Source organism: Belonocnema kinseyi, chromosome 2 (assembly GCF_010883055.1).
Source record: "Belonocnema kinseyi isolate 2016_QV_RU_SX_M_011 chromosome 2, B_treatae_v1, whole genome shotgun sequence".
NCBI lineage: Eukaryota > Metazoa > Arthropoda > Insecta > Hymenoptera > Cynipidae > Belonocnema > Belonocnema kinseyi.
The window spans coordinates 106,050,578-106,067,915 of record NC_046658.1 but is presented as its reverse complement, the minus strand read 5'-3'; the positions used below and the strand labels follow the sequence as shown (position 1 = coordinate 106,067,915).

The 17,338-nt window shown below is 26.7% G+C and overlaps 2 protein-coding genes across 2 annotated transcripts in view; both read left to right on the top strand.

Annotated features, from left to right (window-relative positions):
* The first annotated feature begins 52 nt into the window (after positions 1-52).
* Positions 53-10,103, top strand: LOC117168455 (cell growth-regulating nucleolar protein). The gene is made up of 4 exons (XM_033354118.1): positions 53-166; positions 258-386; positions 6,421-6,779; positions 9,478-10,103. The coding sequence occupies exons 2-4, from the start codon at positions 259-261 to the stop codon at positions 9,978-9,980; spliced, it is 990 nt and encodes a 329-aa protein (XP_033210009.1). The 5' UTR covers positions 53-166; position 258; the 3' UTR covers positions 9,981-10,103.
* A 3,953-nt stretch (positions 10,104-14,056) lies between these two features.
* The window catches only part of LOC117168217, a 30,913-nt gene continuing 27,631 nt past the window's right edge, over positions 14,057-17,338 (top strand). Inside the window, exon 1 of the mRNA XM_033353699.1 lies at positions 14,057-14,515. The gene's annotated coding sequence lies outside the window, so the exon portion shown is untranslated. The remainder of the gene's footprint in view (positions 14,516-17,338) is intronic.

Genomic DNA, 17,338 nt, shown 5'->3' with positions numbered 1-17,338 from the left:
AGCGCACGTGCCGAAAAATTGTTAAAGTTTTTGGAGTATTGTCGCATATTTATTTGACATTTGTTTATTTACTGGGAAAGATTTGTAATCAGAGTCCCTGACTGTGAAGAGAGGATATTTCTAGTACGAATTTACCCTTGAAGCCCATAAATGTACATTTCGTAAGGTAGTGAATTTTAGGTTAGTCGGTACTCTTGGCCACTTTGGTCAATATTTTGTGTTTAATTATTGAGGAAGTTGAATAATTTTGTATGCAGAATGGTAGTATTCACGTGCAACAACTGCGGCGACTCTTTGCAGAAGCCAAAGGTTGCCAAACATTATCAATTTAGTTGCCGACATAATCCTATCGATCTTACGTGCGTTGATTGTCATAAGGATTTCCGGTAAGATATTTATTATTTATATTCATTAATTTTCTATTAAACTTTTCTGAATATACATTTTTTCTTTAAATATTCCGATTTTTTATAACTTTTTATGATTTAAAGTTGTCGCTGGAAAAGACAAAACTGGTTTTTGTTTTATTTTTAATTTGGGAAGAAAAAATAATCAGTTGAAGTTTTAAATTTTTTATAGCGTCATCAATCGCGCGTGTTTTAATTTTTTGATTCGAGGGGAAGATCATTTTTAATGCAGACTTAAAACTACGAAAAAGAAACTGTCTACAGGTACTGGAAAATTCCGGTTATTTGTACTGAAATTTCGGTATACCCGTAGCCGAAATTTTAACAAAAAAGTTAACTTTTACCCAAATATTTGGTTTCTAAAAGAGCCGAATTTTCTAAAAACAGTTAATTTTTAACCAAGCAGATAAATTTGTTAGCAATAAAAACCAATTTTTAACAAAATAGTTACATTTTCAACCAAAGAGATAAATTTTGAACTAAAATCATGAATTTACAACAAATGAAGTGAATGTTTAACGAAGCAGTTCAAGTTTTAAACAAGTAGTTAAATTTTGAACTCAATACACGAATTTTCAACGAATAACGTTTTAGCTTATATTTCAAGTAAAAAGATCTTAATTTTAAATAAAAAAGAAATGAATTAGTCGAAAAAAGAAGGATTCTCATCAAACGAGTTACATTTTTAACCAAAAGAGTTGAATTTGGAACTATAATTTTTAACAAATAGTTGAACTTTGAACCGCATAGTTAAATTTTTAACTAAAAAAATACACTCTAGAGACGAAAGGTAATAGATATTTCAATCGAAAAATATTTTAATTGTGAGTCAAAAAAAATGCATAAAGAAGGACGAATTTGCAACAATATAGTTGAATCCTCAACCACACAGATCAATTTGCCACCAAATAAATGAGTTTTCTACCAAGGAGATTAATTTTCAACCACAAAAGATGAATTTTCAACAAAATATTACACTTTTAACCAAAGCGATGAATTGAAAAAAAAGTAATGAATATTCAATTAAACAAGTGAATTTCGCAGAAAGTAATTCAACTCTTAACTAAGCAGCTAAATTCCCAACTAAAAATACATTAGCTTAAATTTAAAATAAAAACATCTTAATTTTAAATAAAAAAGACTAATCATTTCCATTTCTAACTAAAAAAGATAACATTTCTGCCGAAGTAGATGATACTTCAAATAAAAAATACAATTTTAAACAAAATAGTTGAATTTTCTACCAAAAAAAAATGTTTAAGTCATGGAAGAAAAAACATGTCAACCAAACTATATTTTCAGGGGGAAAATAACTTTCAATACAAAATACAAGTTTCGGTTAACTATTTTCTGGTTTGATTTGTTTTAAAGTTATAGAGGAGAGTACTCGAATATGAGATATTCTCGTAATATGAGAAAGCGGGATATCAGCTAAACTAAGAGACCCACTCTGTTGGTTCTATCACTAACTTGTAGCCCTTGAAGAAAGAGTAATTTCGTGGTATAGTCCATTTTTCATTGGGCTTCTAAAAATTATAGGCGAACTTTTTGTGAAATCGATGGTGGTCGAGTTCTTGGAAGGGAATTCTTTAAACCCTATTTATTACTCATTAAATATATATTTAGCAGTAAAGTTTTTCTGGAGTGATGGGGATTGAATAACTAGGTAGGAAAATATCGATAGTGTTGAAGTTTTTCATTGTACAGGTCAGGCATAGTAAATGCATAGGTGCACGGTGTGGTTCTCATAATATGAGATACCTATGGTTTTTATAACACTGTGGCTGCGCGAGGGAAATTGGTTACAAAAATGTTTGTGACTACTGCAAAAAGTAAATATATCTAAATAGCAGTAAATTTATAATTCGGAAACACAGAATGAAGTTTTTCATTAAAAATAATACTTTATTTTGCGTTTTATTAGCTATTTCCTGGGGTATCTCATATTATAAGAATAGTTGGACGAGTTTGGAAAAAGCACTTTTTTACATTTTTTGTATTTTCAGCATAAAAAAAATTTTTGATCAAATTTTTTATTTGAGCTTCTTATGACAAACTTAACCCTCTACCGCCCACAGTGACATATATGTAACGTTTGGAAGACTTGAGTTTTTTTAAATATGACTTTGAGACGAACAGCAATTTTTAACGTAAGGATTTACATGAAAGTCAGGATGGTAATAAGCTAGAATTTTAGTTTTGTATACACTCCGCCATAGGAATAATGTGCCTAAATATCTCAAAATTCAGAAAAAAAGAAAGTTTTAAGGGCGGTAGGAGGTTAATTTCCTTTAAAATGATCTATATTACTTTTAAATTCAGTACATAGAATTCCGACAATCACGCCAAACAGAGTTGGCATCTCATATTTGGGTACTCTCCTCTATCAATATAATTTTTCCAGATTTTTTGAGAAAAACCACTTTTCAAAAAAAAAATAATTTTCAATTTTCTTAGGAATCTCAAAAATAATTTTGTATTGGTTTCAAAATTCTCTTCAAATTACCTTTCAAATCTCTCAAAAGCTTTAAATATTTATTTCGAAATCTTCAAAAATCTAGATTTTGGTCCAAATTTTTTTTAATCTTTTCAATTTTTGCCTTAAATTTTTTTTTAAACTTCTATATACCTTGAAATATTTCGAATGTTTCCTAAAAATGTGTGAAAAACCTTGAACAATTATAATAGTTGCTTTAAAATTTTAAAAAAAATTGTTTGTTTTAAACTTAATGAAATATTTTTTAGTTTAAAATTATTTTTGTATCTTTCTAAAGTTTCTAAATCTCTTCTCTCTATAGCATGTTTTCTAAACTTTCATAATGATACAAAATTGAAGAATTTTACTTTAAATTGATTCTTCAAAATAAAATATCATTTTAAGATTTAAATAATTTTAGAATTATTTCAAAACTTTAAAATTTCCGAAATGTCTTTTGAAATAACTCTTAAGTATTCCTAAAATGTTTTTATATCCTGAAAAATAGAAAAATAAAATGGTGTCAAAATTTTACACATTCTTTTTCGATATATTTTGAAATCTTAAAATTAATGTATTTCAAAATATAAAACCTAAATCATTAAAAGTTTCCTCCGAAATCCGATTGTCGGTATCTGTAATTTCTTAAATTATTTAACTTGCTTCAAAAATTTGTAGAACTTTAATATTTAAAAATGTGATATGGATTTTTTAACAGTTTTTTTTATAAATATTAGAAAATAAAAATTCAGGGATTTTTATTATTTAAAAAATTTTAAAAGATATTAACGAATTTTGAGAGAACTTTAGGGAATAACTTACATTTTGTTTCTATGCATTTCTACGTATTTCAGCTAATTTAAGGGATATGAACATAGAAAAATTTCAAAGAAATTCAAAGATTTAAAGTTATTTGAAAAGATTGCAAAGAATTGGAAGAGATTTCGTTTCAACGCTGTATAAAACTCCTAATATATTTTTCAAAATTTTTTTATGGATTTTTAAATAGTTTGTTTTAAATTTTATAAAATAAAAATCTTTTACTGCTAGTGTCAAATGTTTGACGCGCTCAAACTCGAACTAGTTTTAATGTGAATTTAAGATAATTGAAGAGTGGTTTCTAATTTACATTAAAAACCTTAATTATAGTAAGGTTGATATATCAAATCTTGGACAGAAATATTGAATTATACTTATAAGCCTCACTTTTTAATTATTGACAAAGGAATTGTTAGAGATGAAATATTATTGTTTTTAATATCGCTCTGTAATGATTTTCAACGAACTAAGTATAAATTATATCAAATTTAAAATAATTCTTGAATGGCGGAAATAATTTTAAAAAGTCATTTACAGGGTGTCTGCTGGACCGGGAAACCGGGAAAATGACAGTGAATTTATTTTTTGACCGGGAATTTTACAAAATTTTTAGAATAAAAATGTTATTCAACTTTAATTTAACCGCTTTTAAAATAATTGGTTAAATTGTGATTTTTATCATTTATTATATTATTTAGTTTAGAATGCTTAATTCGAATATCTTGCACTGCAAAAGTTTTTTATTTTAGATTTTTAATTTTTAACCATATATTTTAACCTAAAGAATTTAAAAATTCAGTTTTAAAGGTCAAAAAAAAATATAAATTTTTAAAATCGAAGATTTTTTTATAAAAAACTGGGTACTCTAAGTATAGAAATCTAAACAATAATTGATTTGACTCAGGAATTCTAGATCTGTTCAAAATCTGAGAATTTCCAGATTGTAACCGTTTTAATCCGAAAGTCTTGATAAGAATTAAAATTAATATATCATTTATTCCGATCATTTGATTTTTAATTACAAATTTTCATGATTTCTCAATAATATATTTTTAATTCAGAGTTTCAGTTCTTCCTTTATATTATTTGTTATATTAAATTTAATAAATTAATTTATTAATATATTATTTTTATTAATTTGTTTAGCCATTAAAAAATGTGAACGTGCGTTTTATTATTTTCAACTTAAAAATAAATCCATAATAATATAGTCATAATTAAAGGTTTTTATTAAATTTAAAATATTGTGAGTCTAAATTATTTAATTTTTATCCCATTTAATTTGAAATTTTTTAATGTAGAAAAAGAATAAGTATTTAATATTTAGCAATATTTCACTGTTCATTTAGGACGAGTAAATTGAAACCAAATATTTAAAAGAAAACAATGTAAAACTGAATTGTTTGCATAGAAAGCTTTGAATCTTTAGATTTTCGAAGAACTTTTAAACTTTTAGCGTTATAATTCTAATTGTTCTATTTAAAATGTAATTAATTTATAAGTGAATTTGTTAAATTTTGACCGCATAAATAACAATTTAACAGTTATTATTTGTAGAAAAAATTTGAGTAATTTAAAGAGATATTTAGAAGTTTTGAAAAGATTCCAAATTAATGAAAAACTTGAAATTATTTCAAGTAATTAAAACGAAGTATGTTAACATTTTTTTCAGAACTTCTAAATATATTTTCAAATTATTCGAAATTTTTCTACAATTTTTGAAAATTCTGCAAATTAAAAAAAAATCCTTAAAATCTTCCATGTTCTTCTTTGATAATTTTTGTAATCTCTTAAAATCTTTTTAAACTATCTGTTACAATAATTTTTCAAAGTGAAAAATTATTTTCAATTTTCCTAAGATTCTTAAGAAAATTTATAAATTCAAATTAATTTTTTTGTAATTTAGAGGATTTTTTAAAAGTTACAGAAAAAATTCAATTCAGTTTGAAATATACTTAAAAGTTCCGGAAAAAAATTCAAAAATTGTTTTGAATTTGGAAAAATTTAAAACCACTTCTAGATTTCTCAAGATTTTTAAATAAAATCTTAAAGCTTTTAAATTTCAATTTTTAATGTGGCTAGCTTAAAATTACTTAAAATAATATAATTTAACAATTTTTTAAAGTTCATCGCTTGATTCTTTAATTTAGACTATTGAAAATGACAAGGTGGAACTTAATCTCAATCTTTGAAATCTATAATTTATAAAAGTTCTAAATCTTGCAGTTTATTTGCATTTCATTTAACATTGTTCCATTTTGTACGTGTACATTTTTGAGCATTTGAATACACAACTTTTTAATTGAAAAAAATTTAAACTTCAATTTTAAAAGTTTGGAATTTAAGTGTTCCACTTTGTATGCTTTAACATGTTGTTTATTGTTTATGACTTTATATGGAAAAATGTTTAGAATATAGTTTTATTTTGTTAATTTCATTGGCTGTGAAAAATGTTGGCGAACCGGGAAATGACCGGGAATTTTTTTCTTTGGTTAAAACGTCCACCCTGATTTAACATGATTTAAAACTATAAAATTTCTTATAGAAATATTGTTTCTTGTTTTCTAAATGTCAAATAAATGCTTGATACTTTTCTCTATTTTCCGTGAGAAAATTACTCTTTTTCTCCTTTTTTTGAATTTGCAGAGTCCCTTGTTGTCTAAATAAAATCCTGTGATTGAATCATATTTGTCATATTAAATTGATATGTTTCTCTAGGGGGGATGAATATGTCAAACACACAAAATGTATAACTGAAGACGAACGATATGGTGGAAAAGGTTTTACTCCCAAAGCAAGTGCCAATAAAGGAGAACGAAAGCAGCAAGAATGGATCAACGTAGTTCAGAACTTACTCAATACTTCGACGAATTTGACATCTGCAGAACGAAATATATTAAACACTTTATCAAAATACGAAAACATTCCAAGGAAGAAGGCTAAGTTTCTAAACTTCATCCGCAGTTGTTTGGGAAACAGAGTTAATATGTCCGTTATCGAAAGTCTCTGGGCCAAAATGGAAGATTCCTTTAAGCAATCCATGACGAATAATCAACCTCAGACTCCAAATGGATCCAGTAAGTTAATTTTGATACTCAACTCTAATGCCAAACCATACACAGGGTGGCTACTGTACAGGGAATTTTTTAATAGGCAAAAATGACAGTGAATTTATTTTTTTACCGGAAATTTTACTTATTTTTAGAAGAAAAATCAATCCACTTACTTGAAATATCACATATTTTATCACAAATTATATAATACAATTTAAAATAACTTCGATATCAATTTTATTATATAAAGTTCAATAATTTAATGTTTTCGCAAGTATGAAATAATTCAGTTAACAAGCGTAATTCTAAAGGTACAGTTCTAAAGATTTAAACAATTACAAATTTAAAGCGTTTAAATTAAAAAAAATTAAGATAAAAATCGTTTTTAGCAACTGTAGGTCAAGTGTTAAAAATTGACCAATAATTGACTTTACAAGATGATTCTGAATTTGTTGAAAATTGAACAATTTTCGGATGTCAACATTTAGAATTGAACAGTTGCAATTCGAAAACCTTAGTAGTTAATAAGGGTAAAACTCGATTGAAAGTTTATGAATTATTGTCAATTTCTAAAATTTTAAAACTAAATGTTTCATAATTAGATGCTGTTACCTAAAAGTTACCCCTTTAAACCTAAAAGTATTTATATGTAATAAAACGTTTGAATTTCACCGTTCAAATTTCTAAAAAAAAGGAGAAAAGTTTGTTACTCACTGTTTTCCGAATTGGAGAAGGAACTTTTTTGTTTTTACATTTTAATTGAATTGAAGGTGGGCGAACTTGGTATTTTAGATATTTTTTTGGGGGTGAAAGGACGGAAGTTTTGGTTTTCAATCTTTTATGAATTTGAAGATTGAAATTAAAAAAATATATTTTTATCAATTTGGAACAGAAGAAATTTCGATTTTTAATTTTTTCTGTATTGGAAGAAAAAGATTTTTATTTTTTACTTTTTTATTAAGTTGAAAAGAATGAAATGTAAGTTTTAATATTTTCTTAAGTCGAAGAGAAAATTTTTGTATTAAGATTTCTATTGTGTTTTTTCTGTATTGTAAGAGGCCATTTTTACTTTTTACCATTTTTGTTGAGAGGAAGGGGGTTACTGTTTATTAAAAAAAAAATCTCTTAATTGGAAGAGGATAATTTTTTATTTTTATTATTTTGATTGAATGTGAAGGCAGGATATTTCGATTTTTAATTTTTCTCAATTTAAAGAGGAACATTTTTTATGATTGTTATCGAGTTGAAACGGAGGAAATTTTGATTTTAAAACTTATTTGAATCAAACAATAAATTATATTTTATTGACTAGGAGATCCACTTTTTTGATTTGAACATTTTTAATGAGTTGGAAGGGATGAAATTTGTTTTTTTTTCTTTTTAGAATTTTCATTTGGGTTGGGGGGGGGGGGGCATTCGATTTTCAATATTTTATCTAAACTGGAAGAGGACAATTTTGAATTTGTAACATTTTTATTGAGTTGGAAGGTAGGAGAATTTTATTTTCAATTTTTTTCTGAATTGGAGGAGGGACATTTTTTAAAAATATTTTTGGCGAGATCGAAAGAAGGAAGTTTAAGTTCTAATTTTTTTCAATTGAAGGAGGAACATTTACCTTTTTTAAGATTTTACCGAGTTAGATGGAAGAGAATTTTGGTTTTCGAATTGTTCTAAATTGGAAGAAGCAATTCTTGTATTTTGAACAGGAATGTACGAAATTTGGATTGATGTATGTATCGAGTTGAAAGGGATGAAATTTTGGTTTTAATTATTTCTAAATTAGAATCTTCTAATTGGTAAAAAAATGTTCTTGAACATTTTTTGTATTTGTATCGAGTTGGAAGGAATGAAATTTTGGATTTCAAGTTTTTTTTTAAATGGAAGAGGCAATTCTATTGTTTTAAACATTTTTATTGAACTGGAAGGTAAGAAATTTCTATTTAAATGTCTTTCTGAATTGGAAAAGGGAAATTTTATGATTTCAAGATTTTTATGCAATTGAACATTTTTTATTTTGAAAGATTTTTATCGTTTTGGAATGAAGGAAATTTTGGTATTTAAGTTTGTCTAAACTGGAAGAGGCAAGACATTTATTTATTTTTTATTTTTATGGAGTTGGAAGGGACGAAATTTTTATTTATTGTGTCCTGAATTCAAAGAGAACATTTTTCAAAACATTCTTACTGATTAGAAGGGGGAAAATTTTTATTTATACCTCTTTTTTTTAATTTAAAGAGCGACATTTTTTATTTTTAACATTTCTATTGAGTTGGAAGGGAGAACTTTTTGATTTTCAAATCTTTTTAAATTGGAAGAAGCCTTATTCTGTTTCAACACATTTATTAAGTTGGAAGGGACGAAATTTTGGTTGTATAACATTTTTATTCAGTGAATGGAGGCAAATTCTGTATTTTATCATTCAGATGAAAAGGGAGAACTTTTTATTTTCAATTTTGTACTGAATTGGAACAGGTACATGTTTACTTCTAAAATTTTTATTATTCTGAGTTAAAAGGTAGGATTACTTTTAATTTAGAGGATTGGAAATAGTAGCGCAGATTTATATTTTTAAATGGAGATCTTTGATATTTTGAATTCATAAAAGTTAAAAATTCAAAATTTTGCAGTTTAACAGCATTTAATTTAAAATAGTGCCTGAATTAAACGTGCTCCATGTGAATTGTTTCTCTCTTTCTATTTCTATTTCTTTCTGTTTACGTAGGTTCGCAAAACGGCAAAGCAGATCAATCGGAGAACAATGTCATGGAAAACCAAAATAACGAAAATATAAGCAGGGAGAATGGAGATTCAGTCGAGCAGGACGAAAATGCAGATAACCAGAATACTGCCAACGGTGTCGAATCTGCAAAAGAAAAGAAGAAGAAAAAGAAGTCAAAGAAGAGAGCTTTAGAATCTGACGAAACTAAGGAAGAAGAGCCTGTAGTGAAAAAAAGACTAGAAAATGGTTCGGAGGAAGCAACTGAAGTTTCTGTATCTCAAGAGGATACCGATGGTTCTAAGTTTCTCTGGAAAAGTAATATAATAGAGATTGTGACTGCCAAGGGAGAAATATCATTAAAGAAATTGCGGAAGAAGGTTGTTGCTCGATATTTAAATTATTGTTCAAACAGCGTTTCTTCGGAAAAGGCAACTTCTAAGTTTGATAAGAAGTTTAAGAAAGTGACTGAAATTAGTATTGTTGACGAGAAAGTGAAATTATCATAAGTTTGCCGAAGCTTTTTAAATCGTTGGAAAATGGAAATAGTTGTCTTATAAATTTTTTACTTTATATCTTTGCTTAAGGTATTTAATATTGAAATTGATATTTAAAATCTCACGTGTATAGCAATTGGTAATAAAATTTGAACTATTTGTTAAAAAAAGATTGTTTTGATTTGCGCATATATAGCTCGAGTAGATAAATAAAACAATTATATACTTTACAAATTTAGAAAAACTAAAAAGCTTAAAAGCAGGAAATAGCAGTTAATTTCTTTTGACCGGGAATTTTACAAATGTTTAGATATAATGGAATTTAAAATGACGATTAAAAATTGGTAGTTACTTTTTAATTAAATTGAAATCACATTTCAAGTATTTATAATATTTAAGCGTGCATTTTTAATTTAAAGAATTTTAAAATGCAGAAGGAAGACTTGGACATCGACAAATTAAAAGGGTTTAAAATAATGGATTCATGGTTTTTTAAATTTAGCTGTAATTCAAGTATTAAAAATTGAACAACAGTTGATTTGACAAGACGGTTCTAAAGGTGTTATGTAATAATAATAAATTGTTTTATTCCAAAATATTTAATTTTTAACCCATTCGATTCAAACATTTTAAATTAAAAACTGAATTAAAAAAAAAATATTTAGTAATATTTGACTGTTTAAGATGATCAATTTTAAAGCAAATGTTTAAATTGAACATTTAAAAAATTATGAATGGAAAGCCCTGAATCTTCAGAATTTAAACTTTGAACGTTACATTTTAATTCGTCCATTTCAAAATTTTTTATTTGTAATTGAAACGTTGAAATTTTGATGTTTAAATTAAAATCATTCATTTAATTGGCATTTAATTTAAAAATGTGCGATTGAAACGTGTTCAAAGTTTCTATGCTATACGTATTAATTTTTCAGCGTTTTAATTTAATAAATGTAAGCTTCAATTTTAAAAGTTTTCCATTTAAAAAAATGACATTTTTAGCGCTTTATTTTGCAGTTTAGTTTTATTGCTTCAAATGGAAAAATTTTCAGCCTGATGATTTCGAACTGGGAATTTTTTCCCTGAATTAAAATGGTAACCCTGCGTCATAAAAAAAGTTTGAATTCAATTTTAAATAAGTAAATTCAAGGGTAAAAAAGCTTATTCTTTTAAATTTATCAAATTGATTTCTCGTTCAAAAATGAAAAAGATAATCTAGAATCTTTATTTGATGAATTTCGTTTTTAACATTTTGTTACGTATTCGTGAAATGATTTTGAACAATCGTAACAGTTCAAAATATTTTGTGTTTCTTAAAAATCTCTTCACAAAAATTGTTTTTGTTCTTTTGAGTGTAAAAATGAATGATTATTCATAAATTTCGTCACTAGAGACAAAAAATCGTTCAATTTTGGAAATAAATGTAACAATACCTGAATGGTTAATACAATAGACCAATTGCATAGTGTAAATAATTATGGTGTATCATTTTGAGATAAGCTTTCACACATATAGAAAAGTTCTAAAAAAACGTCTCCCGTTTGTTCATATTTTGAATTATTTACGAGAAAACTAAAAAATTGTAATAAAAAGAACAAATTTTTCGGGGTTGAAATATGTTTTTCAGTCGCAAAAAACCTGTGGGATAGTTTTATTTTATTAAACACTTTTTAAAAATATTAGAAAAGAGGGGATTTTCCTAAAAATCTTCTTTTCATATTTTCTAAACTCAATGAAATAAATAATAAGAAGTATTTTAAGAGTAAAAAGTATTTTTTGTGGAATTTTTCTAGATGTGTAAACTTTCATCTAAATATTTTCAAAAATCATTTTTTCATGTGAAGCAATGGCTTAACAAGAACGGAATTCGGGAAATATGTAGTTCATATCACCATCTATTTCTAAAAACAAAATCTTAAGTGTTTTTTGGATAAAATCCACTTTCAAGAATTTATCAAAACTGCTGCCATATTGTAATTTTTCAATTTTTTTTTCTTTTTCTTGCATAAATTCATATAAAAGGAGTTCCCACGTCTAATGATACAAAAAAATCTTGAACACTTGTTCTTATTCGGAAAATCCTAAATTTTGAACAAAATTTATGTCAGCTTTTGAGAATTTGCAGGTCATCTTCGAATGATTGTAAAAAATAAAATAATAAAATCATAAAACGGCAGTCTAACACGTATTTTATGTTTTTTTTTTCAAATATTTTTTTCATGATATCAGGCCTACTTGAACATTTAAGGCAATTACAAAAAAATTATGAAAATTTTCTTTAAAATATATCTTGGGAACCAATTGACAATCTATACTTTTTCAAATAAAACAATTTAAAAATTGCAAAAATTACATTTTGCTTGAAAAAAAAACATTAACATAAAAGTGAATTTTCTCAAAAAGGCCACCTTTGATTTTTATGTTGATCGTTTTTTAGATTAAAAGTAATTTGATGGAGGTACCTTATGAGTTTCGTTTCTGCTAAATTGTTCTGCTAAAGATTAAGGCCTTCAAAAAGTAAATAATTTAACATTTTTCTGGCTGAACAATTTGAAATTAAAACATTAAAAATTTCAAGATATTTTTTATATAAAATCTCTATAAATTATATAATTTCCAAATTAAGTTGGGTAAATTTCGAATTGAATAATAATTTGAAACTCAAAGAATCATTAAAAATCTTTCAAAATTTTATAGTTTAAAAATTCATTTATTTCGTTAAAAATGAAACTTTTTTGGTTGAATTCGAATTTTTTTTTAATTGAACCATTTAGTTGAAAATTTATTTGTGTCAATTAGAAATTCAGTTATTTGGTTAAAAATACAACTGTTTTGTTAAATATTGTATTATTATGTTAAAAAGTTCATCTTATTTGTTAAAGTCATCTTTTTTTGTCGAAAGTTTGATAAAAATTCGCCTTTGGCCTTAAAATTTAACAATTTGGTTACAAGGTCAAATATTTTGTTGACAATTCATCTTTGGAAATTTAAAAATTCAGCTACTTTTTCAAAAGTCTCTTTTGGGTAAAAGTTAAACTGTTATATTGTTAATGCAATTTTTTAGGTAAAAATTAATTTGTTGTTAAAAATTCATCTTTCTCGATAAAACTTTAACAATTTTGTTGAAAATTCGAGTTTCTGAATTGAAAATTCATCTTTTATGATAGAAAAGTTACGTTCCTTGGTTGAAAATAAACATGTTGACTTGAAAATTCAACTATTTAGTTGAAAATAAAACTGATTTTGATTGAGTTTCAATATTTTTGTTTGAAAATTCGACCATTTAGTTGAAAAGTCAGATGTATAGGTTAAATATTCAACAACTTTGTTGAAATTTCTTTTTGTCATGAAAATTAAACTATTTGGTTCTAAATTCAAATATTTTGTTGATAATTCGTCCTTTTTGCGTAAAACTTTAACTTTTTGATTACTGATGCAACTATTTATTTCAAAATTAATTTCTTGGTTGAAAATTCATCTTTTTTGTTTAAAATATCAACAATTTTGTTTAAAATTCGACCTTTTAGATTGAAAACTCATCTTTTATGGTAGAGTAGTCATCTTTCTTGGTTCAAAAAGTACTTTTTGACTTGAAAATTCAACTATTTAGTTGAAAATGCAACTGGTTTTGGTTAATTTTTTTTTAAATTGGACCATTTGGTTAAAAAAATTCTGTGTAGGTTAAAATACTAATTTGTTGTTAAAGAACTTTTGAATAAAAGATCTATTGTTTCTAGTTTAAATGTAACTGTTTGATTAAATTTTTTTTACTACAAATTTTCCTTTTATGGTAGAGAAGTAATGTTTTTGGTTGAAAAATAACTTATGACTTAAAAATTCAACTATGTATGTAGTTGAAAATGTATGTATGTTGAGAAAAAAGTTGGATTGAAAATTTAACTGTCTTCTGAAAAATTAAATGATTTAAATTTTAACGCAACTATTTCGTTTACAGTTTTTTTGTTTGAAAATTCGAACATTTAGTGGAAAAATCATCATTATTTAAAATAAATAAATTGAATTTGGCGCGTAGGAGCATCGAGCAGACGACGAAACTGCAAATTCAAGATGGCCAACTTAACCGTCCGTCCGTTGATTGCGTATGATGTTTTTAATTCGTTCTTTAATCTCTTTAGGGAAAGAGCAACGATTTTTTTCGCCTTGGACATGATGTGAAGCTTAAGCTGGTGATTTTGATCGTAATGATTGAGACATGAAACATGGTGCATTATTGCAATGAGTGAATTAAAGTCGTTGCGTCTCGATATTTCGGTATGAGTGTTCTCTCAGTGTGTCATCCCAACTTCATCCCGACTTATGGAACAATCTCAGTGCAGTGGTGTTATGGTGTAGACATTTTTTAGTGCCACCACACCTGCACATTTTCACGTATGCGTATGCACATAAATGAGTACGCAACGGTTTCGCAGGAATTTCGCAGGTAGTTTGTCTGTGAGAAAACTTTTCCTGCAAAGGAGTTCTTTGTGAGTAGCGGGTGTCAAAGGATTAAAATCACTGCTTCTCGGTCTCAAGAACGATAAAAGCCCAAAGTAAGTACAAGAGATTTTGACATTTTTGACAATCAGCTGTTACTTTTTCAGAGTTGATTTAAAAGACAAAATTATTTTTGTAAGTTCAAGGTTAATCAAGATTCCAGAGACTTTACATTGAAAAACATTTTTTTATGTTTTGCATTCTAAAAAGTTCATGTTTCAAGATTATGGAAATTTTTGTTTATTTATTATTTATTCATTTATAATTCGCTTATTCAGTTTTTTTTATTTTTTGCTACAGCTACAAAAGTAGTAACTATATTTCTTAGTAGTGTTCCATTTATTTTTTAAACTATTTTTTATACTTCTTTTTTTACCACAACTTGCATTAGTTTTATTGCACATTAAAGCTTTCTTAGTATATCTATTGTCAGGTTATTCCTTTGTTGGCAGATTTTTTTACGACAGAAGAATAATTATAAGTACTTTATGTAGGAAAATCGAAAAGTTCGTTGTTCGAAAAAATACTTGAAATATTGCTTTTTAGTATTAAGCGTAATTTTACATTTTCAGGGTATAGGTCAGGAAAAACCTGGCTCGTAAATATGATATTTAAATTGAACAACAAATTGTTTAAAAAATTATTGTATAAACCAATGTGCCAAAACAAAAATTCTTTTCTTTTCTCTTGCATAATTTCAGGCTTATTTAAGGCTCCTGAAAAATCGTCGACCGAAGGTCGCGCGATATTTCCTTTGCGCTTTTTAGTTGTTATATATGATGTTGTGCCACCTTAACGTTATAAAAAATTCATGAAGAAACCCATAAAAACCATTTTTATTCGCATAATTTAGGGCTCTTTTATTTTTTGTAAAAATAGTGTTTGCAATAGCTTAACAATAAGATGGTTCAAGATTGCTGTAAAACGCAATAAAAATTATTTTACAGAAAATTCACCTTAAAGAATAGTTGAGGGCTCATTTAGGGCTCTGCAAATATGGTAATGAAAAAAAAATTGTTAAGCAATTTCTTAAAAAATAATCCTGTTAAAAATGAATTAAAGAAATTTGTTTTCTTACCCATTGTTAATGTTTATTTAGGGCTCTCCGAATATGTTATTTGAAGTTTAAAGAAATGTTTAAACATCTTTAAAAAATTGTAATTATCATATTCCCAGAGCCCTAAAGGATCCCCAAACTATTCTATAAGGTGAATTTTCAGTAAAACATTTTTATTACGTTTTACAGTAATCTTGAACCAACTTATTGTCAAGCTTTTGCAAACACTATTTTTGACAAAAAATACAAGAGCCCAAAATTTGGGGTTACGGGCCCAAATTAGTCCTCAATGAGCCCTAAATTATGCGAGGAGTAAAAATGGATTTTATGTTTTTCTTCATGTATTTTTTATAACGTTAAGGTGGCACAACACCATATATAACGAAAAAAAGGGCAAAGGAAATATAGCGCGACCTTTGGTCGATGATTTTTCAGGAGCATGAAATTAGTTAAGAGAAAAGAAAAGAAAATATTTTTGGACAAATTTCTTTAAACAAAAATTATTTAAACATTTTAAAAAAATTTAATAATCATATTCCTAGAGCCCTAAATGAGCTTTAAACTATTCTATACGGTAAATTTTCAGTAAAATCATTTTTATTACGTTTTACAGCAATCTTGAAACATCTTATTGTTAAGCTATTGCAAACACTTTTTTTTACAAAAAATAAAAGAGCCCACAATTTGGGACTACGGACCCAAATTATTCCTTAATGAGCCCTAAATTATGCGAGGAGTATAAATGGATTTTATGGTTTTCTTCATGCATTTTTTATAACCATAAGGTGGCACAACACTATATATAACAAAAAAAAAGGGCAAAGGAAATATCGCGCGACCTTCGGTCTGTGATTATTCAGGGGCCTTAATTGAGCCTGAAATTGTACAAGAGAAAAGAAAAGAACATTTTTTTGGGAAAATTTGTTTAAACAATTTTTTGTTCAACTCAAATATCATATTTATGGAGCCCTAAGTGAGCCTTAACATAGGGTAAAGAAAGATTTGTGTTTACTTCATTTTTACTAGAATTGCTTAAACAATTTTTTTTTTAAATTTTTCATTATCATATTCCCAAAGCCCTAAATGAGCCCTAAGTTATTTTATAAGATGAATTTTCGGTGAAATCATTTTTAGTTCGTTTTACAGCAATGTTCGGCCCACTTAAAGTTAAGCTAGCGTAAACACTATTTTTTACAAAAAAATAAAAGAACCCAAAATTTGGGACCACGGACCCAAATTAGCCCTAAATTCTGAAATAGGTTACATCTCGATACCTTGATAGTGTTGTGCCAGCATAACATATCTGAGATACCCCATAAGTTGGCGTGTCACATGGCGCTGTTTTCTAATATAAATCTAAGTGGAATTCTGCAGAGCCATTGCCCATAAAAAGACAGGCCCCCCAACTGTTCATTTTCAAGAAATGTTTTTAATTGAAAATGCGGTAATTCATATATTATTATTGAAGATATTTTACTTGTGGGAGCAGATAATTAAAATATTAAAATCTAGTGTTGCAAAAATGCTCTATACAGTAATAGTATTTGGGGAATTTCAGTGATCTCACGATATTTTATTGTGAAATTTGTATGACTCCTCAACACATATATGTTTATATCATATTTTTGTATAGAGTGCCAGTAAGAATGTATTATTTGGCAGCGTTTTTTATCCTGATACAGTTTCATACAAGTTTATCAATTTTACTAGAAAATTCATGTACTTTATTATTATTATTACACCATTAAGCCATTTCCCTTTCGGGGTAGGCGTGACTCACTCGGCAGGGGAAAGGAGTAGTGTGTGGATGGGATAGAGATTT